The sequence below is a fragment of the Schistocerca gregaria genome, chromosome 4, assembly GCF_023897955.1.
Source record: "Schistocerca gregaria isolate iqSchGreg1 chromosome 4, iqSchGreg1.2, whole genome shotgun sequence".
NCBI classification, from domain to species: Eukaryota; Metazoa; Arthropoda; class Insecta; order Orthoptera; family Acrididae; genus Schistocerca; species Schistocerca gregaria.
This window is the reverse complement of record NC_064923.1, coordinates 785,032,733-785,057,897: the sequence shown is the minus strand read 5'-3', so window position 1 is coordinate 785,057,897 and position 25,165 is coordinate 785,032,733. Positions and strand designations below refer to the sequence as shown.

General features: G+C 43.6%; 1 protein-coding gene across 1 annotated transcript in view; it reads left to right on the top strand.

Moving 5' to 3' along the window:
* The first annotated feature begins 1,081 nt into the window (after nt 1-1,081).
* LOC126267433 (nuclear pore complex protein Nup205-like) overlaps nt 1,082-25,165 on the top strand; it is a 289,070-nt gene continuing 264,986 nt past the window's right edge. Inside the window, exons 1-2 of the mRNA XM_049972686.1 lie at nt 1,082-1,204; nt 13,052-13,206. Of these exons, the coding sequence (XP_049828643.1) occupies nt 1,192-1,204; nt 13,052-13,206 (168 nt within the window). The 5' untranslated portion in view covers nt 1,082-1,191. The remainder of the gene's footprint in view (nt 1,205-13,051; nt 13,207-25,165) is intronic.

The following is a 25,165-nucleotide window of genomic DNA, read 5'->3' as shown; positions in this document are numbered from 1 at the left end:
TTGTTGTCACACTACATCATGGTCGCTGATACCAGTTTCGATGTGGACATCATCAAAGATGCAGTTCACTTAGTTGCCATTAAGTCTAATATGTTTCCATCTCTAAATGGATTTCGAACTATCCGTTCTAGGTTACTGGGTCTTGCCCAAACAATCTGCTTTAAGGTTCAATTTCTATTTCGGTGGATTTGAGTTTCTTCTCTACTGCAATAAATACACCACCTGCATTTCCCTCTAGCCTATTCTATCGATAAATACTTATATTTTCCCTAAAAATCACACTGCTATCAGTTTCATGTTACAACCAGATTTCCATACCTACCGTTGTAAGTGAGCTGCTCTGCTTTCCAGGAATGCTTCAAACTCTGGCTCTTTGGTGCTTATGTTTTGGCAGTTGACTTCTAGGTTTATGGTACTGTCTCTTGGGGAGGACATTCTTTTGGATCTTACACTTATACTTCTGGGTCTCCTACTTGCTGTCTGCTTCGTTGTGCGCTGCAGTCTGATGACTAAGTTACTGCAAGTCATGTAATGGTCGTGTGAATAATGCCTAAAAAGTGTTCTAAGAACTACAAGTGATCTTCTCTATTGAGGAATATGAACTGTTATTGTACGCAGTGTCAAAGACATATAGCTGATTGTTTCTCTGCACTTCGCGTAATACTGGAGCAAACAATCATAACCTTCATTGCCCATTATAAGTTTATCTATTAGGAAACCCAGGAGTTTTCTTTTCTCTCACGCGATAAGTCTGTACTGTACAGTGACAACTTGTAAGTCTATTGGGACTTAAGTTACAGTAGTAACACTTCCTTGGAACACTCTCCCCAGGCGGCATGTATGAACTGAATAGCTAATGCACTCCGGTTTCATTTTCTGGGAAAACACAATAGCGCAACGTATTTAAGTGTTTTGTCCTTGCCGACGCAAAACACTGCGTCGTGTTCGCATGGGGTAAAATTGCTGCTCCGGGGAAAACCCGGCAGGCTGTAGGGTATCTCCATCGATTCGAACCTTCTAGGTTGGTACGCAGCTGCTCCAGCTGCTTTTTAGTTTATTCAGTTGGCAGTACTGTTTTCCCGCCCTGTCTTTGTTTGTAAAATAGTATCTTAGGTGTGTGTGGTTTCTGTTTGAAATAGTGAGTTTGCTGTGGGAAGATTTTTGCGGACTATTTCTTTGGTGTAACGCTGAATGATGGATAGAGGTAATTACAAAGCATTACAACAGCGATGTTCTGTAGATAATTGTTGTAATTAAGTTGGCTGTTGCTCTGACTTTGATGTTATTTGGCCAGTTGTGTCGTGTGTCATTCACGTTCGCAAGAGAAGTCGTGGCATAAACGAATCCTTCCAAATTTACATCACAGTATGTGTTGCTCATCCATGCATTCTGCTCTCAACAAATATTTCAGACCAGCATTAAAGATATCTATAGCTCTCTTACAATTGGGGGGGGGGGGGGGGGAAGTATCAAGGTTGTTGACCTGCCATGCCATTAATAATCATGATCGTCGTTATATAGACTTTATTGGCGAACAGCCGTTGTTTGCTGTATTTCAGATTTATTACAGAACCGACAGCGACAATGATTCAAATTTCCGGTGCTCATATTAAACTGGTGGCTTGATGTGCAAGTTGACAGATGTAAATAACTAAAAGAAAACTATAGAGCAATTTGAAACATTTTTGCTGTCAAGATAGCATTTTCCGCTAACTGTCATTGTCAACAAATCAGCATCATTCTTGCAGTGCTAAGTGTCCACCTGTTGAATGAGTTGAATTCTTTGAATGTAAAAGATAAAGCAAATGTCTACTGTCCTGTGAAAAATATGAAGTTTCATACATATCTGCAATTATTAATACTGCCAGCCATGCGAACAGTGTTAAACGTTGTTGGGCTCTTTCTTATTTTGTTTTTGCATTTATTATTATTGGTGCTATATGCAAAGGGTGTCTTTATGTTGACAGTTACCTTTGCAGTTGATGAGTTCTTGAAATTTCTAACATTTTTGTTTTCACACCTTTGGAGAGTCCTGACATAAGCTGAATTGAATCGATATAGTGAAGATGCGATCGAGAGCTGTGATTATGTGATGAGAGAGAATTGAAATTGTCATTGTTGTTGACAAACAGTACTGTATGCTGAGTGTAATTTGGTCCTTTTTTGGGAGTGAAAGAATTCATGGATGTTGGATGATTTTGGGCCAGTACAGAATGTGTCTACCTATTGCCATCTTTCAAGTATTAAACAATACAACACACCTCACCATCGTTGTAGACACTGTGAATCTAATGTTTATTACAGTGTGCTGCATGCTGTGTGAAAAAAGGGCAGAGCCTTTTTCCCTTATAACTGCCCACTCTCTCTTATCTGCAGCAGTCCACAAGCTAAATGGCAATTTTGTGTTTATGGTCCCAGCATCCACTGCAAAAGGGACAATCTGTATCGTGTTTATTGTGTCTGGGTATATGTTTCTCTTCCACCATTCCTTGCTTGTTATTTCTGTGTGCATATGACGGAGATGATGTAGTGCAAGTATTAAACAATACACCTCACCATTGTTGTAGACACTGCATGTAGTTACAAGGTCCTATCTATTGGAACATAGAAGATATGTTAATGTTTCAGTATTCTTTTGTGACTATGAGTTTGGATACTCTGGTGATTTTTACACCATTGAAGTTGGGTCACACTGATATGTGTGGAAAGGTATATGTGTGGTTTCAAGTTTGTTTACTTTTCTTTTTCCCCCTCTGTATTTAGTGTATACAAGTAAATAATTCGGTATCGTGCATGCTAAATCTGAATGAGCAAGTGACTGATGTAGTCAGCTTATCATTCCTCATCCATTCTGTATGAAAAAAATCAACATTGTTTACATATTAGGAAATACAGAAGCGTCCGATCCCACCAGTATGCTTTGACCCATGGCGTCACAAATATGGCGGAAACGACCATAAACCACGATTCCAATATTGCACATATAAAGTTGTTATGTACACATTATGAGGACGTAAATACATCGAGAAACAAATACATGCACTTTCCACAAAAAGCCTAATGACACTAACGGGACAAGTGCGGAAAATGGGGTGTTTTTGGGTGGGGGCAAACTAAATATAAACAAATCTAGACACCCACCTCCATACAAAACCATACAAAATGACAAAAAAAAAAAAAAATCACAAAACTCCCCAAATACCACTAAACACAATATCACCTGGAATCGGACACTTCCTTGACCTATATAGCTCAACAGCAACTTCCGATCCCATAAATTAGGATCAAACACTTCCCTTGGCCTATATAGCTCAAAAACATCTCCTGATACCAATACCAACATACACAGCCACACATTGGGATCAAACACTTCCCTTGACCTGCACAGTGTTAATTTTATCCGTCATATCCATTCCTGAACAAAACCAACAACCGATTAATTTTACTAAAATTACCACACGACGTACAGCGAACAACACTAAATTAACCTTCACACAAAATTGTTAACTCACTGAAACAAATTCCACTACAAACACAGCCGACACTCGAACAATTCTTGATAGTGAGCAAAAGCAAACAGATCCCATTACACCACACAAACGAAAGCCCTGAACATGCCACCAGAGAGCACAACAAACCACAACACGACGACATCTACAAACACGCCACACTCGCAAACCAAACTCCGCGCCGTCATTACTTCACACATGACAACACCCTTACGTCACGAGTCAAAGCTGATGCATGGGATCGGACGCTTCTGTCGACCCACATATTATTTCAAATTGATTTTATCAGATCATAGTTTCTTGAGCAGATAAAGTCATTACTTGATGTGATAATGAAGGTTCATTATTTGACATAAGTAGAGTTGAGATAACATAATCTAGTTTTGCCATAATTTGATGACTAAGGTTTGATCTTAATTTAAGAGGACCAGTGAGAAACAACTCAAAAGATATACTGACACACAAATATAATTTCCGAGTAAAGTTCAAGGCAGTTGGTGGCTTTGCAGATACTGATGTTCAGACCAGACTTTATGCATAATTAAAATTGTTGTTAGATGCGAGATGGAAAGGAACTGCCCAGAGCAGGTGGTACTCCAGGGAGGCTGGGCGGTTTATTTGAGCAATGGTGAATCTGAGTTGAAAAGGTGTGCTGTGACAATATGTAGTGTTCGCATCAGTTTTATTGGTTGAATATTTCTCATACAATTTTACTGTGAATCACAAGGTAGAGGTGTATGTATTCCCATTGAAAACTAAGAGCAAGGATTGTTGCCAGATAGATGACTGCAGAAACAGATGCCCTACCTTTTCTTAACCCTCAGTTTTATTGGATCTCACAATGGAGGACCCCTTTATATGCGCCCATGTTACTTGAGAAACCCTTAACTGACAACCAGCAAACCTTTAAAATTGCCTCTGTGATTCACAATATTTGGTTCTCGATGACCACTAATTTACAATTTAGATAGTGCATCCTTAATGGAATTTGACCCCAGGAATGACACCCAACAACATGAGTTACACGAATCTGTGTGCTAAATTGGCAATGAATCAAGGAAGATGAGCTCCGTTGCTCCAAGTGCTAGAGACCAGCTATTCTAACTTCATGCATGAGCAAAACTGAAAAAAAGTTAAAACACAACTAAACTGGTTGCTGCTGCGTAATTACTTACTGTCATACACCCAAAATGGCGTCAGAAAATGGGAGCAAAACCTAAAATTAATAATTGCCATACTAACAACTGACATTTTGGATCATCCTGGTCAGTGCAGATTCCTCACTACAATATTCTTCTATTTCTCTGCTGGCTATTATAATGAATGAATAGCTATATTAATATATAAGCTATATTTGCACAGAATTTGTTACCTTCCTCACAGGTGTATTTGGGTTGCTTCGACTCTGTAAGGCATACACTTAGTTGAACAAAGATATAGTGGGCAAATACTGAACATTGCAAGTCTCCCTTAAGGTGTGGTCCTTACCTCAGTATTGTATACTATATAGAATTGACATTGCAATTCCCCCCTCCCTCCCTCCCCCAGCTGTTAAACTGTTAGAACATGCTGATGGTATATATTTCTATTCAATGACCACTACTCTCTGTACTATCTGTTGTATGTTAGATTGTGCTACCACACTATTAAAAACTGGTCGAGCAATGTCATCTTTCTAGTCCCGCTTGTTGCTGTTTACTTGGAAGCACTATCCTCCATAGATGAAGTTTGGAGAAAACCAGTAACTCTTGACTACTTGATTCTCAGGACCAATCTAAGACTAAAAGCCTACTGAATATGCCCAAATTTGACACCTTCTGAGGCTGAATCAACCTGACCTGAAGAATTGTTCACTAAGCTTGCTGGAGGCCAGTATTTTTCCAAATTTGACCTGTCAGAAGCTTATCACCAACTTCCTCTTGACGCTGCTTCCCGGCAGTTTCTGGTCCTTAACACGCCTTTCGGCCTCTATCAATAACAACGATTGCCATTCGGGATTGCCAGTGCCCCTGCTCTCTTTCAGCGATTCTTGGAACAATTATGCTCACTGTCCCTAGGTGCATAAATTACCAGGACGACATTGTTGTCACTGGCTCCACCACTGACAAACATCTTCAAAATCTCCTCACACTTTTTCATGTCTTACAGACTGCCGATCTTAAGTGTAATCTTCAGAAATCAAAATTTTTGCAGGCATCTATCACGTACTTGGTGTTTCAACTCTCTCGGGATGGTATTCGTCCACTTCAGCAAACTGTCACTGCGATCGATGCCCTTCCTCGCCCTACATCTGTTAAGGAACTGCAGGACTTATTAGGGAAAATAGCATACTATCACAAGCTTTTACCATCTGCTGCTTTGGTGGCTCAGCCGTTACGTCGCCTGTTGCATAAAAAAACGTGCCTTTTCACTGGGTCTGCGTCATGCGATGCGGCTTTCTAGAAATTGAAGACTATGCTGAAACAGGCCCCGTGCCTGACCACTTATCGATCTGGCCAACATATTTTTCTTGCCACGGACGTCTCTCAATTTGGGGTCAGTGCAGTCCTTGCACACACTTTTTCTGACGGTTCTGAACAATCCATTGCTTATGCCTCCAAAACTCTCACGGATGCCCAACAAAAGTATTCTGAAATTGAAAAAGAAGCTTTGGCCATTATTTATTTAGTGTTTTTCTCTATGGATCCAAATTTCATCTTGTTACGGATCACAAATCACTTGTTTCCTTGTTTCATCCATCAATGTCACTTCCCGACAAGGCTGCAAACCGCCTCCAGCGTTGGGCTATTTACTTCTCTTGTTCCAATTATGAGATTCATTTCCGCCTACCGGCTCAGCATGCGAATGCTGATGCACTGTCTCGCCTTCCCATGGGTCCTGATCTGGCATTCAATAGGGACGAACTTTTGTGTTTCCACCTGGATGTTGCCGAGCAGCGGGTTGTCGACGGGTTCTCCATCACCGGGGACCGGCTGGCGGCTGCTACGGGTTCTGACCATACCCTCTTCCGGGTTTTACGCTGTATTCAGAAGGGTTGGCCAGATCGTCCGTCCGCTGAGACTTCTGGTCTGTTGCGGAACTACTACACTTTGCGTTACCGCCTCACATCTAGGGATGGTGTTATCCTCCTCTCCACCGACAATGCTTCGCCCCGCGTGTTGTGGTACCTGCGTCTTTGCGTGCTTTGGTCTTGCACCTCCTTCACCAAGGGCACTGGGGTGTCTCTTACACAAAATCTCTGGCGGGCTGTCATGTGTACTGGCCCGGCATCGACTCTGAAATCACACACATGGTCACTCCTGCAGCCCTTGTGTGTCACAGGCCACCGCCCCGAAGTCATTTTTGTCATTTCATCTTCTGTGGCCTTCCACCTCACAGCCGCAGGTGCCTTCACGCAGTGCGTCATTCGGACCAGCTTCGGTCTTGTGTACCGGCGCACAAGATGTCGGTACACCGCCTTCGGCTCTGCCTGACGCTCGGGACACTGGAATTTCTCATTACTCGCAACGCAGTCCTCTCACCATCATATCTGTGCCAGCACAAAGATTGACGCCACTGGGAGATGTACCCATGCAGGAACCAGATGTCCATCATCTGTCAGAGCAACTCTACTCGCCGCCTCCTACGGACACGGACACATCACCCATGTCTCCTGTTATAGCAACCGGACTTGCCGCAGCGGACAGATTGGTGCACAGGGCCCCAGCTGATTCGACCCCCACGTCTCCTGTCATCTCGACCCGTTAAAATCGGGGACACTTCCGTCCGTATGGGAAGCCTCCTCCTAGAGACTTTATGGCCAGTCAAACAACGCCTATGGACGTTAGCAATCTACAGGCCACCTCCATCAAGACCTGAACAAAAAATTCAAAGGGGGGAAAAGTGTTGTGACTCGCCGATCTTTTAAAGTGCCACCACACAGTTACGCGTGTCCTCTACATGCGGCGGTGTCTGCCAGCTGTGCAGCAGCAGTGCCACCTTAGCAGCCAGCCAGCCAGCGGTCGCTAGACTTGGACTCAGTTATGATTTGACTGTTAAAGTGTACACACACCTTACTCTGGTTACTTGATCTGTGACTTTCATGTATTGCGTCTTCCTTGAAATATATTTGTTCAACCTAAAGTTATAACAGCAATATAGGTCAGTGTTCTTTTCCTCTGACCTGTCTTTAAACCTTGGTATAGTCCTAGATACAGTGAACTATGACTAATACGACTTGTATAATGTCCAATTTGGCTCGTCTTGGTGGTGATTATAGGTGAGTCCGGAGTACTCGCTGTAACACTTTCCTGAGCTACTGCCTTGTACACTGCTGAGGGCCCTTATGTCTGTTTATAATCACATTTGGGCAGTGGATATTCACTTGGAAACTGTTTTTGTTATGTAGGGTCGGCGTGTAACCTAGTCCTTATTTTGTTTGTTTGTTCGTGTTTGTTTGTTCGTGTGTGTGTGTGTGTGTGTGTGTGTGTGTGTGTGTGTGTGTGTGTGTGTGTGTGTGTGTGTGTGCGAGTGAGAGAGAGAGAGAGAGAGAGAAAGAGAGAGAGAGACTGACTGACTTTGTTGCACCTGAGTTGTAGGCAACTGTGCACTCTTCTGTGTCTCGTATTGTTTGGAGTAGCAATTACCATCCTTTTGTAAATGTGCTGCTTTAATATGTGAACTAAAAGACTCGTTTATTATATTTGTTAATCAAGTATGTATACTGTTCATGTATGCCTTCATATCAGAGACTGGCACAGGATAATTTCTTGTTCGCTAATTTTTGTATCGCCGTCTTGGCTTCTTGCTCTGCTGTAGCAAACATAATCATAGTGCTAGCCATATAGTTCATTTTGGGTGCTACGCATGTCTTATTAGGGAAATTTTGTGGCACTTCTTTGCAGTACCCAAAAAATAATCATTTACAAAATGTGCTAGTTCTTGGGACTTTCCTATTAATCTAATTGTCTCATTGATTTTTATTTATTGTGTTCATGTTTGCCTTTTCTGGTGTCTGATTTCTAGTTTTATGATGTCCCATACTACATCACTTCTCTTTGCATTATATATATATAATTGCCATTAAATGGTTTTTACAGCAAGTGTTACCTCCCAAATATCTTTAAATGTGTAACGAGGAACTTCTGAATTAGTTCAGTGTTTTTGTAAAGAAGTGAGGTATTTTATTCTGGGAGAACTTTCTAATAACCATTTATTTTCCTTAGCAGCTGCTGCTTCTGCTGTGGTGACAACTTTTGTAATACCTGCTCCAAAATTAGTTTGTACTGTTTTCAGGATTTAGAGAATTTTCTGTCTGTGTTGTTTTCTTTATGGTCACTTCACCTCAGGTTAGGTTTGCCATTATGCATGGGGAATCATGTATTTTAGTCTTAGAGAATATTCTTTTATCCACATGCAGTTTTTAGTATTTTCTAAGTCTGCTTTTAGCATTATTAACTGCCAAATAGTTTAGGTAATCGTTATTAATTTTGTGTGTTACACTTGTGTTTGTGTTTATGTTTATCTCTTTACATAAAATTGTTTTGATTTTGGGAACTGAGAATTTGTCAGATCTCAGTTAATTTGTTAGAGAGTTGTACACACATTGTATAAATTGCTTTTTATGAATGTCAAGCTTTGTCAGTTCATTGGCTGATATTCAGAAATGCTTATCAACATTAATTGTAAAGTGGCCTATTTTTAAAATGCATGCCAATTCTGATATACTGTACTTCTCCGGTTAACCCTGTGTGTGTGTGTGTGTGTGTGTGTGTGTGTGTGTGTGTGTGTGTGTGTGTGTGTGTGTGTGTGTGTGTGTGTGTGTGGGGGGGGGGGGGGGGGGGTGCTGTTTTGGATAACATTTTTTTTTTCTTCGTTTTAGGTTTTAGCCATCAACATCTACTACTTTGTATTGTAATTATGATATGTATTTTTGAAAGGTTGAGGTGGTCAGATTCAAATACTTCTATTAGGATTATAGTAAATAAGTGTACAGTGTACTGTACTTGTGAGTTTGTAGCATATGAATCACTCATTCAGAAAACTCCGTCATTTTTGTATGTTTCTTGCATCCCTCCAAATGTTTCTAAGTGTCACGCCATCTTTTCATTAGAATGAGGTTAGCGAAGATGATTCACTGCATTGTTCAACAGATCATAGAACAATCTCAAATAGCAACAACACATGTACTGTAATTTGTGTTATATTGCACCCAGTAGGTTCTTGAAACATAATAAATTTGTAATTCAGGTTTACCTTAAGTGCCAAAAAACCAGTGTCAGCTGTCACCATATCAGCCACGAAATCTACTTCGGGCCCTCCCATTGCGTCTGCACGTGACTGGAACACTGTTCATACAATTTCTTGGTCTGTTGTTTTTTGCAAATCATCTGCAACAACCCATTCATCCATTTTGCCCACAGCTTCAGATCTGGGAATTCTTTTTACCTTTTGTGTAAAGTTTCAAAGTTTTGAGTCTTCTTCCTAAAGCCCGTCATATGAGTACAGTTTTCTCCAGCGCCTTTGAAGAGTTTCTGCATTCATTTTATCCAAGCCGTGCGCAGACCTATAAATTACCTGTCCTTACAGCTTTAATTATGCCAGTACCTTGTCCCCTACCCTCCAGACTTCACAGCTCCTCTCCTGTACACCTTGCAGAACTAGCAGACATGGAAGAAAGGATGTTGCAGAGATATGGCTTAGCGACAGCCTGGGGGCTGGTCCACGACCCTTCCTCACAGCTTTAATTCCGCCAGTACCTTGTCTCCTACCTTCCAGGCATCACAGAAGCTCTTCTGCAGGCCTTCCAGAACTAGCTCTCCTGGAAGAAAGGACATTGCGGAGACATGGCTTAGCCACAGCCTGAAGGGATTTTTCCAGGATAAAATTTTCACTCTGCAGCGGAATGTGCGTTTAGATGAAACTTCCTGGCAGATCGTAGGTCGTACTCGGATAGCTCAGATGGTAGAACACTTGCCTGCGAAAGGCAAAGGTCCCGAGGTCAAGTCTCATTCGGCATACAGTTTTAATCTGCCAGAAAGTTTCACATCAGTGCACACTCTACTGCAGAGTGAACATTTCATTCTTGCAATAAATTACATGTTTTGTATTTAATTCCTTCAGTGTTTCAGTCATGTTTTTGTTTTGTATGTCATCAAAACAAATTAGGATTGGACCAAGTTAGTGCATTCTTCATTCAACAGGTGGTTGACATTGAAGTTAGGAAGCGATACTAAATTACATTATTACAGCGACCCCACCCATTGTGATTCTTGAACTTCCATGTATGAAACGGCTTCAGGGGTGTTGTTATTAGTTGCAAATGAATTAGTGTGTCAAATATTTGAAGTTAAGCATGTAAAATCTATATAGTTGAAGATGCACAACCCTAATTATGTTGATTTTATTAGTTTTGGTTTAGTCACCCATACACATTTGAAATTCTGTTTGAGTTATTGGAAGTTGCTAAATGCACTCTTTGCCAACTACTGATTGAATATAGTCTGTGTAATTAGTGTGCTGCGAGCTACAATGCCTCAAGATGTACATATGATTTCAAACAACAAGGCCCCCGGAATAGACAACATTCCATTGGAACTATTGGCGGCCTTGGGAGAGCCAGTCATGTCAAAACTCTACCATCTGGTGAGGAAGATGTATGAAACAGGCGAAATACCCTCAGACTTGAAGAAGAATATAATAATTCCAATCGCAAAGAAAGCAGGTGTTGACAGATGTGAAAATTACTGAACAATCAGTTTAATAAGTCACAGCTGCAAAATACTGACGCGAATTCTTTACAGACGAATGGAAAAACTGGTAGAAGCCAACCTCGGGGAAGATCAGTTTGGATTCTGTAGAAATGTTGGAAGACGTGAGGCAATACTGACCATACGACTTATCTTAGCAGCTAGGTTAAGGAAGGCAAACCTACGTTTCTAGCATTTGTAGACTTAGAGAAAGCTTTTGACAATGTGACTGGAATACTCTCTTTCAAATTCTGAAGGTGGCAGGGGTAAAATACAGGGAGCGAAAGGCTATTTACAATTTGTACAGAAACCAGGTGGCATTTATAAGAGTCGAGGGACATGAAAGAGAAGCAGTGGTTGGGAAGGGAGTAAGACAGGGTTGTAGCCTCTCCCCGATGTTATTCAATCTGTATATTGAGCAAGCAGTAAAGAAAGCAAAAGAAAAATTTGGAGTAGGTATTCAAATCCATGGAGAAGAAATAAAAACTTTAAGGTTCGCCGATGACATTGAAATTCTGTCAGAGACAGCAAAGGACTTGGAAGAGCAGTTGAACGGAATGGATAGTGTCTTGAAAGGAGGATATAAGATGAACATTAACAAAAGCATAACAAGGATAATGGAATGTAGTCAAATTAAGTCGGGTGATGCTGAGGGAATTAGATTAGGAAATGAGACATTTGAAGTAGTAAAGGAGTTTCGCTATTTGGGGAGCAAGATAACTGATGATGGTTGAAGTAGAGAGGATATAAAATGTAGACTGGCAATGGCAAGGAAAGTGTTTCTGAAGAAGAGAAATTTGTTAACATCTAGTATAGATTTAAGTGTCAGGAAAATGTTTCTGAAAGTATTTGTATGAAGTGTAGCCATGTATGGAAGTGAGACATGGACAATAAATAGTTTGGACAAGAAGAGAATAGAAGCTTTTGATATGTGGTGCTACAGAAGAATGCTGAAGATTAGATGGGTAGATCACATAACTAATGAGGAAGTATTGAATATGATTGGGGAGAAGAGAAGTTTGTGGCACAACTTGACTAGAAGAAGGGATCGGTTGGTAGGACATGTTCTGAGGCATAAAGGGATCACCAATTTAGTATTGGAGGGCAGCGTGGAGGGTAAAAATCGTAGAGAGAGACCAAGAGATGACTACACTAAGCAGATTCAGAAGGATGTAGGTTGCAGTAGGTACTGGGAGATGAAGAAGCTTGCACAGGATAGAGTAGCATGGAGAGCTGCATCAAACCAGTCTCAGGACTGAAGACGACAACAACAACAACGTTTGACTTATTGTGGTAAACCTTTAACATGTCACACACATAGATGAGTGCGTGCATACTCCAGTTGTGTGCCTCAACAATCAGTGTATTAAGAAACACAGTAAAATTACTTTTTATCTCTAGGAAACATTGATCAGCTGTTATGGTAGATAAGGAATAACATAGGGCAGAGTCCCCTAATTGTGCAGTGTACTTCATGGATGTGAATAATATTACATTGAGCGAGCTGTTGAACAACAATGAAAAACATGGAGAGATTTTGACCCACACTTTTTTGCAAAAGTCAGATAGATAGGGAAGACAGAATTAAATGACTATATTTATGTCATAATTAGATATTTTCACTAATAAACTGTGTCAGTGAAGCGCGCGCGCACACACACACACACACACACACACAATTTCATCTTGGAGAAAATTTTCTCTCCAATAACAAGAAAAATGTGTATTAGCATTTGAATTTTATATATTTTTCTGTCGAATATCAGTTTCTCATGTTAAGTTTTCTAACAATATTTTTCTTTCATAAAATTCTAGAACTTCTAAAAAATGAAGATATGTGGTCACCATTTAAGGAGCTTCAGTCATTTGTTGAGGGCGTAGTCTCACAGCCCATTCATGGAGTTTTACAGAAAGTCCAAGAAGTGCTGAGAAAACATAAACAGAATTTTTTGACATTGCTGAAAAATCCGGTATGTATGTAGTTAAATAAGAATTTATCTGTAAGACAAGGATTCTAAAATCAAATTACAAATGACATTATTCATATTTGGACAGTTGCTGTTATTTTCAATGTATGTTAAACATATTGTTTACGTATTGATTCAGACCACAAATTGACATAGGTCTCTGTTGCATTTGCTTCCCATGATTATTCCACAAGATTAGTTTTATAGCCGATTTCCCATGCATTGCAGCTAGTCCTGTTACTGTTAGTTCATTTCATAAAAATGGCCAACAAATGTACCACTTGTCACACAATACTATCCTGCTCTGGACTGGGCCAATAATTTTGTACGTCAAGGCTGCAGTTCTAGAAGTAATCCATACAACTTAGAATATGTTTTTTGTTGTGTTCTGATCTCCACAGCATCCAGGTGAAGACCCTGTGTGCTGCTGCCACCACCTGCAGAAGACATTTTTTTCATCATAATGTTTGTGACAGCTGCTACTTCAAGGTTTACCATTGTACGCTCCCAATTTCATGTTGTAAGATTTTTTCTCAAAGGGAAAGTCACTGGAGAGAGAACTACCATTGTACATCAGCTGATCCTAAACCATTTCTCAGTTTTATGCTGGCGTGATGACTACAAAGCAATAAATGGAAACAGCTTGAATGAAAATTCAGTATTGTACTACTGTCATGTGTTTTAATCAATAATTTATAAAATATTTTACCAAAAACTGCTGGGAAGTAAATTTCTGTAAACAGGTTGCTTATTCTGGCGTCATTCAATAATCCGCTGCAGAGCATGCTCTGCTACAAAACATCTGTCGGCTTTGTACGTGTGCTTTATATTCCTTATCCCTATACCATTCCCTTGGAACTCTGTAGGTCATAGATCGCTTTGTTTTATACGCTTTTCTTTCCACCGACATGGCATGCATAGTTCTGTTTTATCGTCATTTCACTGTAAATTAGAAGCTACTTTAAAAGTCTTATCCAAGAGAAACTGCCATTTTCTTGGTGCTGCTATCTGTACACACAATGTGAAAGAATACAATATGATTATTCCGTGTCACTAATAAATGTTGCACAATAATTATGATTTGGTCCTTGTCCACAGGAAGGGATAGTTAGTCAGTCCCTGCCATCTTGTTTTAGATATACTTTATTTTTGGTTTGCGAAAGGTATCCCTTCAGCTGAATACTGGTAAAATTGTTCAATAAGAGCATGTCAGTTTACTCACACTTATCCAACTGAGGTATTTCTGAAGCTCTTGTGAGTTATTATGTCAAAAATTCTAACGTGAGACACAGTGGAAAAGGAAGAACAACTCACTTTGCATGCACTTACAGGAAGATACCGGGTACAGGTATAGTAGCTACACGGTTATGGTGATAAAATTTTTTTTAATGATCAATCAACCATTCTGTCATTCATACTTTAAGTTGTGTAGACACCATCGTGAAGGAGGGCGTGTGTAATTAGGAATGATTTAAAGAACATATTAATGGAGAAAAACAGTTGTCTGAAATTACTGTGGTGGCTATATTAACCACTAACTACAATGTGATGTACTGGTAGAACTGTGAAAAATTATAAATGGCAAAATCTTTCGGCTTGTACTGTTGTGTTACTAACAGTGTTTGCAGGAGTAGTAATAGAAGAGGGATCCTGCCTGTTGTAAAAACTGGTTCATCACAATAAAGTAGTGATAGTGCCACTACTTTTATAGCAAATAGCTGCTGTTATATGCTGTGTCACTTCTATTTCAGCTATTTTTGCCCATTTGCAGGGTGACCATAAGTGGGGAATATCAAAGAATTTCGTGCAACAGGGAAATATGAGGGAATTTCGTAAAGTATCATGGAATGTGTGTAGACACGTTCAGAGTACCAGTTAGAAGGACTGGTGGCGTGTGAACACGTTCAGAGCACACAGGGACAGGTACAAAGGTGTGCGGGGGAACCTGTCCAGAGCAGTTAAAGGGTTAACATGTACTTTTCTTTATCGTATAAGAAGTCTGATCTTCTTCTGTCATTCAAGGAAACACATCCACCACTTATATGCCTTAGTAAAATTTTACAAAAATCAGTGGATGGACCAAATGTTAATTATAAATTTATCAGAAATCTGAGCTGCGGTCTATTGAAGAAACAATGATACTGTGATACTTGATATGGGCAGTAGCAGTCTTCATATCTTCCATGGTGCATTTGAATGTGGAATTAAAGCCACTACTGGGAATATTGTTCAGTTTTTAAGGTCAGTTTATTATTTTATTAAAAATGTACCAACTTGTCGTGCTCAATTAACAGAGCATTCAGGATCAAATCTTTATTGTTGCTGCTTGCACTACAGAAATTATTTGGAATCTTTAAAAAAAATGGTGAAGGGTTTACAGTGTGATGAAAAGGAACTGACTAGGCCCAGCTACAAAATCATACCATTACCTTGGAACTCTGTAGGTCATAGCTCACTTTGTTTTATATGCTTTTCTTGCCACCGACGCGGCATGCATAGCTCTATTTTATAATAATTTTGCTGTAAATTGGAAGCTATTTTGAAAGTCTTATCCAAGAGAAACTGCCATTTTCTTGATGCTGCTATCCGTACACAGAATGTGAAAGAATAGAGTGTGATTGTTCCGTCTCACCGAGAAACATTGCACAATAATTATGATTTGGGCCTTGTCCACAGGGAGGGCTCTTTCAGATACTTTTCTGCCAGCAAAATTAGAACTCCTTAGGTCATTAGCAGCTGAGTCACAACTGTTAGTACAAGAATATCAAACTATGCTCCTACGGCACCATTTATGCTTAGCTCTTTAGTTATCAAAGCAGATGTGCTGACGTCTGTTGACTCCTTATCAAGTAGAGACTCAACTGATAAAACAATTTGCTTCTGTATACTCAAACAGACTTAGGATTTGGTACTAAAAGAGCTGTCAGAGACTTAAAAATAAAAAAAGTCACCAATCTTATGATTATGCAATTTAGAAAAAGTGCTGCAACTGTTTCCATAGCTTTTATAGAAAATTTGTTGACACAACCATCCTAACTATATAAGGTTACTAAAAAAGTCTCATGTTTGGATCCAGGTCTTGGACATTTTCCTAAAGTCAGGTGTGGGAGATTGAAAAGTCTGCTTAGTATTCTGAATGAAAATAGTTGGATTAGTGGTACCGCAGCCAATTAAATTACTGCATATTTCAGTTTATGTTCCCAGTCTTCGGCACAATTTCTCAGAACTTATTCGTGGGCTAACAGACACTTAGATCATTTTTGGAATGATTTAATTCTCACACACATCAATCGATATTCATTAATAAAACTGTTAAAGGTAGTTACGATTTGTCTCATGGCAAAGCTAATACTGGAAGAGGTGTTTCGGTCAATTCAGAATGCTTAGTTGAGAATATGAATAATGAAACTTTAATTGCTTAAGGATTAGTATAGGACTCCATAATGAGTGGAGTTTGGAAGGTAGGAGACGAGATACTGGCAGAAGTAAAGCTGTGAGGACCGGGCTTGAGTCGTGCTTTGGTAGCTCAGATGGTAGAGCACTTGCCCGTGAAAGGCAAAGGTCCCGAGTTCGAGTCTCGGTCAGGCACACAGGTTTAATCTGCCAGGAAGTTTCAATATATGACTATCCAGAACAAAACAAATGGAGATGATGCAACTCTTGGTGTATGTAAGTTGTTCTTACTGAATTTGCATTCAAAAATTTTCAGAAGAAACTGAACATAAAAAAATTACAATAACAGAATTAAAAAAAATAAAAAATAGCGGCAGGGTGTGGTGAGGCATCAAAAGGAGCTAAACTTTTAGCTGAAATACAAGCTACTGATCAGCAATGTAAAAAAGCTTCAATAATTTAATGTACCAAATAGAATTTTAATTTGTGCTAGTTCATACTACAAGTCATTAGCTTATTTTTGTGTTGCTTATTTTAAATCATGTACATTTTATAAGATTGTTAAATTACATTTAAAATACCAGTTATGACAATGGTCTAAAATGAATAAAATAAAACTGTTTAAATAAACATAGGTAGTTTTTACAAGTATTAATTATTTATAGTCTAGTGAGAAAATAATTAACATTTTGATTTTCTGTAATTAAATTTCAAAATCAGGGCACTGCACTGGAGAACCTGGAAATATAAGGTAATATTTGAATCATTCCTTTGTAGCAAATCTGTCTTCCTCTACAGTTTTTGCCCTCTATAGCTCCCACTAGTATCATGGAAGTCATTCCCTGATGTTTTAACCGATGTCCTATCATCCTGTCCCTTCTCCTTTTTAGTGTTTTCCACATATTCCTTTGCTCAGATTCTGCTGCAGTACCACGTCATTCCTTACCGTATCAGTCCACCTAATTTTCAACATTTGTCTTTAGCGCCACATCTCAGATGCTTCGATTCTCTTCTGTTCTAGTTTTCCCACAGTCCATGTTTCACTACCATACAATGCTGTGCTCAAAACATACATTCTTACAAATTTCTTCCTCAAATGAAGGCCTGTGTTTGTTACTAGTAGACTTCTCTTGGCCAGGAATTCCTTTTTGCCAGTGCTAGTCTGCTTTTGATGTCCTCCTTGCTCTGTCTGCCATTGGTTATTTTACGGCCTAGGTAGCAGAATTCCTTAACTTCATCTGCTTTGTGACCATCAATCTGGATGTTAAATTTCTCACTGTTCACATTTCTGCTACTTCTCATTACTTTCTTCTTTCTTTGATTTGCTCTCAATCCATATCCTGTACTCATTAGACTGTTCATTTCATTCAACAGATCATGTAATTTTTCTACACTTTCACTCAGGATAGCAATATCATCAGCTAATCATATCATTGATAACCTTTCACCTTGAATTGTAATCCCACTCCTGAACCATTCTGTATATCCATCATTGTTTCTTCTATGTTCACATTGAACAGTAGAGGCGAAAGACTATATCCCTGTCTCACACCCTTTTTAATCTGAGCACTTTGTTCTTGGTCATCCACTCTTATTATTCCTTTTTGGCTCTCGTACATATTGTATATTACCCATCTCTCACCATAGGTTACCCCTATTTTTCTCAGAATTTCAAACATTTTGCACCATTCTACGTTGTTGAACGCTTTTTCCAGGTCGACAAATCCTGTGAACATGTCTTGGTTTTTCTTTAGTCTTGGTTCCATTATCAACCGCAGTGTCAGAATTACCTCTCTGCTGCCTTTCCTAACGCCAAACTGATTGTCATCTGACAAATCCTCAATTTTCTTTCCCATTCTTCTGTATATTATTCTTGTCTGCAACTTGGATGCTTAAGCTGCTTAGCTGAGGTACGATAATTATTGCACTTGTCAGCTCTTGCAGTCTTCAGAATTGTGTGGATATTTTTCTGAAAGTCAGATGGCATGTGGCCAGACTCATACATTCTACACAGTAATGTGAATAGTCATTTTGTTGCCACTTCCCGCAATCATTTTAGAAATTCTGGTGGGTTGTTATCTATCCCTTCTGCCTTACTTGATCTCAAGCCCTCCAAAGCTCTTTTAAATTCTGATTCCAATACTGGATCCCCCATCTGTTCTAAATCGACTGTGTTTCTTCTTCTGTCACATCATGCAAATCTTTGCCCTCATAGAGGCTTTCAGTGTATTCTTTCCACCTATTCGCGCTCTCCTCTGCATTTAGGAGTGGAATTCCTGTTGCACTCTTAATGTTACCAGCCTTGCTTTTAAGGTCTATACTGAATGTTGTTTTGACTTTCCTATATGCTGAGTCAGTTCTTCTGACACTCATTTCTTCTTTGATTTCTTCACATTTTTCATGAAGCCATTTTATTGTAGTTTTCCTGCCCTTCCTGTTTATTTCATTCCTCAGCAACTTGTTTTTCTGTATTCCTGAATTTCCGTCAACATTTTTGTACTTTCTTCTTTCATCAATCTTCTGTTACCCATTGTTTCTGCGCAGTTACCTTCTTCATACCTATGTTTTTATTTCCAGCTTCTGTTACTTCCCTTTTTAGAGATGTCCATTCCTCTTCAACTGTACGTGCTACTGAGTTATTCCTTATTGTTACATCTGTATCCTTAGAGAACTTGAAAGTGTATCTCGTCATTCCTTAATACTTCCGTGTCCCACTTCTTTGCATATTGATTTTTCCTGACTAATGACTTAAACTTCAGCCTACTCTTCATCACTACTACATTGTGATCAATGTCTCCTGGGTACACGTTACAATTCAGTATCTGATTTTGGAATCTCTGTCTGACCATGATGTAATCTGACTGAAATCTTCCCGTATCTCCCGGCCTTTTCCAAGTATACCTCTCCCCCCTGCGGGTTCGGGGGTACGAATAGGCCCGCGGTATTCCTGCCTGTCGTAAGAGGCGACTAAAAGGAGTCTTCAAAGTTTCGGCCTTATGTGATGGTCCCCACTTGGGTTTGACCTGCCATTTTCAAAATTTCCGTTGTTAGTGCGTGCCATTTGGGGAAGGACGCCTTACGTGGTGTTTTTCTATTGGTCCATCGTGCACCTCCATATTGCATGCTATCTATTGTCGTGTGGAGGGATTGACATCCCATGTCTTCTGGGTTGCCTCCTCGTCTTGTGCGCAATCCCCTTCTTAGTGCCCACGGCAATTGTGGACCCTTTCAACACCTAAAATCCAGCACGGTAGCCAGTCCGTTGTGGTGGGGTCGTCATGTACCCTCTTGGTGGTAGCCCCCTGACCACGCAGGGATCGCACTACAGATGCCAGAGCTGTTTCCTCCCCATGCATGCCAAGGAGTATGTGCCCATCTTGTCTGGGGCACGGGGACTCCGGGCAATGGGATATCGGCCAGGTACCCGTTGCTTTGGCTGGGTGGTGCCCTTGGGGAGAGCCCTCGTTCGGAGTAGGTGGCATCTGGGCGGATGTGGCGCAATGAAGCGCAATAAATCTCACCAAGCTGGTGGTCGCACTGCCACCAGCGTCTCTAAGCGAGGCAAAATTGAATTCGATGCTGCACAATATGATCCTCAGTCGTTCCCCTCGTTGGCTGCGCCATGGGAGGGATGCAGATCTAGTGCCAAGCAGGAGCCTTATGTACCACAATACCTTGTCTGCAGCAGGACTGATGGTGACTCCTTTCTTTCGACAAAGCCTATGTTTTTTGTGGAACACCTGGAGGATAAGTTTGGGGAAGTGGCGGGTTTGTCTAAAATGAGGAATGGGTCCATCCTCCTCAAGACGGCCTCCCCAGCCCAGTCACGGGCGTTGCTCTTGTGTGATAAGCTGGGAGACGTCCCTGTTACCGTCACTCCCCACAGTAGCTTAAATATGGTCCAGGGGATTATTTACCATCGCGACCTCTTGTTACAGTCCGATGACGAGCTGAGAGCTGACTTGGAACGACGTGGTGTGCATTTTGTCCGTCGTGTGCACAGAGGACCCAAGACCAACAGGGTGGCCACCGGTGCCTTTATCTTGGCCTTCGAGGGTGCTGTATTGCCTGAGAAGGTCAAGGTAATGGTTTACCGTTGTGACGTCAAGCCATACGTCCCTCCCCCGATGCGGTGCTTCCAGTGCTGGAAGTTTGGGCATATGTCCTCCCGTTGCCCATCCAGTGCCACATGTCGAGATTGCGGACGCCCCTCCCATCCCGATTCTCCATGTGCGCCTCCGCCTGTCTGTGTCAACTGTGGGGAACACCACTCTCCATGCTCGCCGGACTGCCCCGTTCTTCATAAGGAGCGGAAGATTATGGAATTTAAGACCCTGGACCGGCTTACTTATCGCGAGGCAAAACTGAAATTTGAAAGGTTGCATCCTGTCCCTCTTCAAACTTCTTATGCTGCAGCTACGTTATCGTCGCCCTCGCGGGCGGCAGTTGTCGCCTCCTCTGTGCCGCCTTCAGTTGGCCCTCGGGGCCGTCCATCTCTGTCTGCCCCCCTTGTGTCTGGGGGCAAGCCTTCCTCTGTTGCCCCCTTAGCAGTTGGGGGCAAACCCCCTTCTGTCACTCCCCCCGCACATGCTTCAGGAGTGACATCTGCTCCAAAACCAGGGGGCTCGATCCCTCCCCCTCCCCCTTCTCTGCCAGCGTCGTCTCCGCCGGCGTCGTCTCTGCCGGCTCCTCTCTCGCGGAAGGGGTCCCTCGGGGCCCTCCCTTCTTCCGTTTCTTCTGCTACCCCGCCGGATGTCAGCCAGTGGCTGAAGGTTCATCCACCTGCTGGTCGTAGGGCTTGTGCGTCGTCGTCAGCCTCCGACGCTCCTTCAGAGAAACTCTCCCAGCCCTCTAAGCCAAAGGACAGACGCGAGAAGAAGGACCGGAACGTGTCCAAGAAGAAGGACGCTCCGGCAGTTTCAGTACCGCCTGCTGTCAATAGCTCTGGCTCTGGGGATGTGGTGGAGATCCTCACCTCTGCTGCGGATCTCGCCCTCACGGAACCCTCGGGGACCTCTCCTATGGACACAGCTGACTCTCGCTCGGTGGCGGCCGTTGACTCTGCGGCGCCGTCTGCCTCTTAGTGGACTTAACGCCCTCCCAGTCCCTTCCTGCTTCCATTCTCCAGTGGAATTGCGGCGGTTATTTCCGCCACCTGCCTGAGCTCCGGATGCTTTTGAGTGTTTCCCCTGTTCTGTGCATTGCTCTTCAGGAAACTTGGTTTCCAGCAATGCGGACCCCTGCCCTTCGCGGTTATCGGGGATACTATAAGAACCGCGCTGACTGTCAACGAGCTTCAGGTGGAGTTTGCCTCTTTGTTCACCACTCTGTCTGTAGCTCACCAGTACCCCTTCTGACGCCTTTAGAGGCAGTCGCTGTCAGGATTGAGCTCTCGCCGGCTATTACTGTTTGATCTGTTTACATTCCTCCGTATGGGCAACTCCCCCGACATGTCTTGGCTGCGCTGCTGGCTCAACTCCCGCCGCCATTGCTGCTTCTGGGCGATTTCAATGCCCACAACCCTCTATGGGGTGGGACTGTCTCCGATGACCGTGGTCGCGCTGTGGAGCATGTGTTGGCTCAGCTCGACCTTAGCCTCTTGAACACCGGTGCTCCCACGCATTTCAGTGTGGCCCATGGCTCGTTCTCGGCCATCGATCTCTCTCTTTGCAGCCCCGGACTTGTCCCATCCCTTCACTGGAGAGTTCATCCTGATCTGTGTGGTAGTGACCATTTTCCCATCTATTTGTCACTGCCCCAGTGTCATTCTTCTGGGCGCCTGCCCCGCTGGGCTCTCAACAGGGCTGGCTGGCCGGCTTTTACTTCCGCTGCCACCATTGCTTCTCTCCCACAGGGTGACATTGACGAGGTGGTCCGTGTCTTGACCTCGTCAATTATTTCTGCGGCCGAGACTGCCATCCCTCGCTCTTCTGGACTCCCTCGGAGGAAGTCTGTCCCCTGGTGGTCGCCGGAGATTGCTGAGGCTATTCGCGACCGTAGGCGGGCTCTCCAGCGTCATAAGCGGCACCCGTCTCTGGAGACCCTCATCGCCTTTAAGAAGCTCCGTGCCTTGGCCCGTCGTCTTATTGCACGGCGTAAGCAGGAATGCTGGGAGAGGTACATTTCATCCTTGGGCTCCCGTGTCTCCGCGTCGCTCGTGTGGTCCCGCATCCGGCGGATTTATGGATACCAGACCCCTAAGGGTGTCCCTGAAATCTCCCTGGACGGCGCTGTCTGCACGGACGCCGCCACCATTGCTGACCACTTGCCACGCACTTTGCTACGAGCTCTGCGACTGCAACTTACCCTCCTGCCTTTCGCTCTCTAAAGGAGCGCGCCGAGCGGACGCCGTTATCGTTCCACACACGTCGTTCTGAAAAATACAGTGCTCCTTTCAGCGAGAGGGAATTCCTCGCTGCCCTCGCCAGTTGCCCTGATACAGCGCCAGGACCGGACTGCATCCACGCGCAGATGCTGAAGCATCTCTCCAGGGACTGCCAGAGACACATCCTCACCATCTTTAACCGCATTTGGAGCGAGGGCGTGTTCCCGTCGCAATGGCGAGAGGGTGTTATCGTTCCCATCTTGAAGCCCGGTGCGGACCCTCTGGCGGTGGACGGCTATCGCCCCATTACACTAACCAACGTTTTGTGCAAATTGCTCGAACGTATGGTGGGGCGGCGTTTGTGTTGGGTCCTTGAGTCGCGCGGTCTCCTCGCTCCATCCCAGGGTGGCTTCCGTCAGGGCCGGTCTGCTGCGGACAATTTGGTGCGGCTGGAATCTGCTATCCGTACGGCCTTTTCCCGCCGTCAGCATCTCGTTGCTGTATTTTTTGATCTGCGGAAGGCATATGACACAACATGGAGGCATCACATCCTTGCTACGTTGCGCGAGTGGGGTCTTCGTGGTCAGCTTCCAGCTTTTCTTCAAAACTTTTTATTGCGCCGCTCTTTCCGGGTGCAAGTCGGTGCCGCCTCTAGTTCATCTTATATACAGGAAAATGGGGTCCCGCAGGGCTCGGTATTGAGCGTTTCCTTATTTCTAGTGGCCATTAATGGTCTGGCTGCAGCTGTGGGGTCGTCGGTGTCTCCTTCTTTGTATGCCGACGACTTCTGCATCTCATTTAGCTCAACGACTACGGGAGTCGCCGAACGCAGGCTGCAAGCAGCCGTTCGCAAGGCGGCATCATGGGCTCTGACTCATGGATTTCAGTTCTCTGCGGCCAAGACTCGAGTTATGCACTTCTGCAGGCGTCGGACGGTCCACCCTCATCCGGAACTTTACCTCGACGGTCACCTACTTGAAGTGGTGGACACTAGCCGCTTCTTAGGACTCGTCTTTGATGCCCGGCTCACATGGGTTCCTCATATTACTCAGCTGAAGCAAAAGTGCTGGCAGCACCTCAACGCCCTCCACTGCCTGAGCCATGCGTCTTGGGGTGCAGATCGCAGCACGCTGTTGCGATTGTACAGAGCCCTTGTGCAGTCCAGGCTTGATTATGGGAGCCTGGCCTATGGGTCTGCATCGCCCTCAGTGTTGACGTTGTTGGACCCCATACACCACTGTGGGGTTTGGCTTGCAACTGGTGCTTTCCGTACGAGCCCCGTGGATAGTCTGCTGGTGGAGGCCGGGGTTCCCCCGCTGCGGATTCGCCGCCACCGACTGCTCGCCGACTATGCTGTCCACGTGCATTGCTCACCGGGCCATCCCAATCATCGCCTGCTTTTCCCTGCCAGGGTCCTCCCTCTGCCCGACCGGCGACCTAGGTCTGGGCTTTCCATTGCTGTCCGTGTCCAGTCCCTGCTGTCGGAACTGGGGTCGTTCCCTCTTCTGCCGCCCTTCCGGGCCTGTGCACCCACGCCTCCCTGGTGTATGACCCGTCCGTCCGTCCGCCTGGACTTGGCACGGGAACCCAAGGACTCGGTTCCGCATGTGGCCCTCCGTCACCGTTTTCTTGCGCTCGTCGCCTTGTTTTCAGGCTGTGAGTCTGTCTACACTGATGGTTCCCTGGTGGATGGTCGTCCTGCCTACGCTTTTGCCCACGCTGCCCATGTTGAACAGCGCTCCTTGCCGGCTGGCTGCAGTATTTTTACTGCAGAGCTGGTGGCCATATTGCGCGCTCTTGAGCATATGCGTTCCTGCTCAGGTATGTCCATCGTCATCTGCAGTGACTCCCTGAGCAGCCTCCAGGCTATCGACCGCTGCTATACCTCTTGTCCTCTGGTATCCTTTATTCAGGAGTCTGTTTTTGCCATTACCCGCTCTGGTCGTTCGGTGGTCTTTGTTTGGACGCCAGGTCACCTTGGCATCCCGGGGAATGAACGTGTCGACAGGCTGGCCAAAGGGGCGGTCGACGCCCCCACTTTGGCGATCGGCCTCCCGGCTCGTGATTTGCAGCTGGCGTTGCGCCGTAAGGTGCTTCAGATGTGGCGTGACGAGTGGCGTAGCCTGACTTCTCCGAATAAACTGCGGGCTGTCAAGGAGACGACCGATGTGTGGCAGTCCTCCCTGCGGGCTTCTCGCAGGGACTCTGTCATCCTGTGTCGGCTCCGCATCGGCCATACCTACC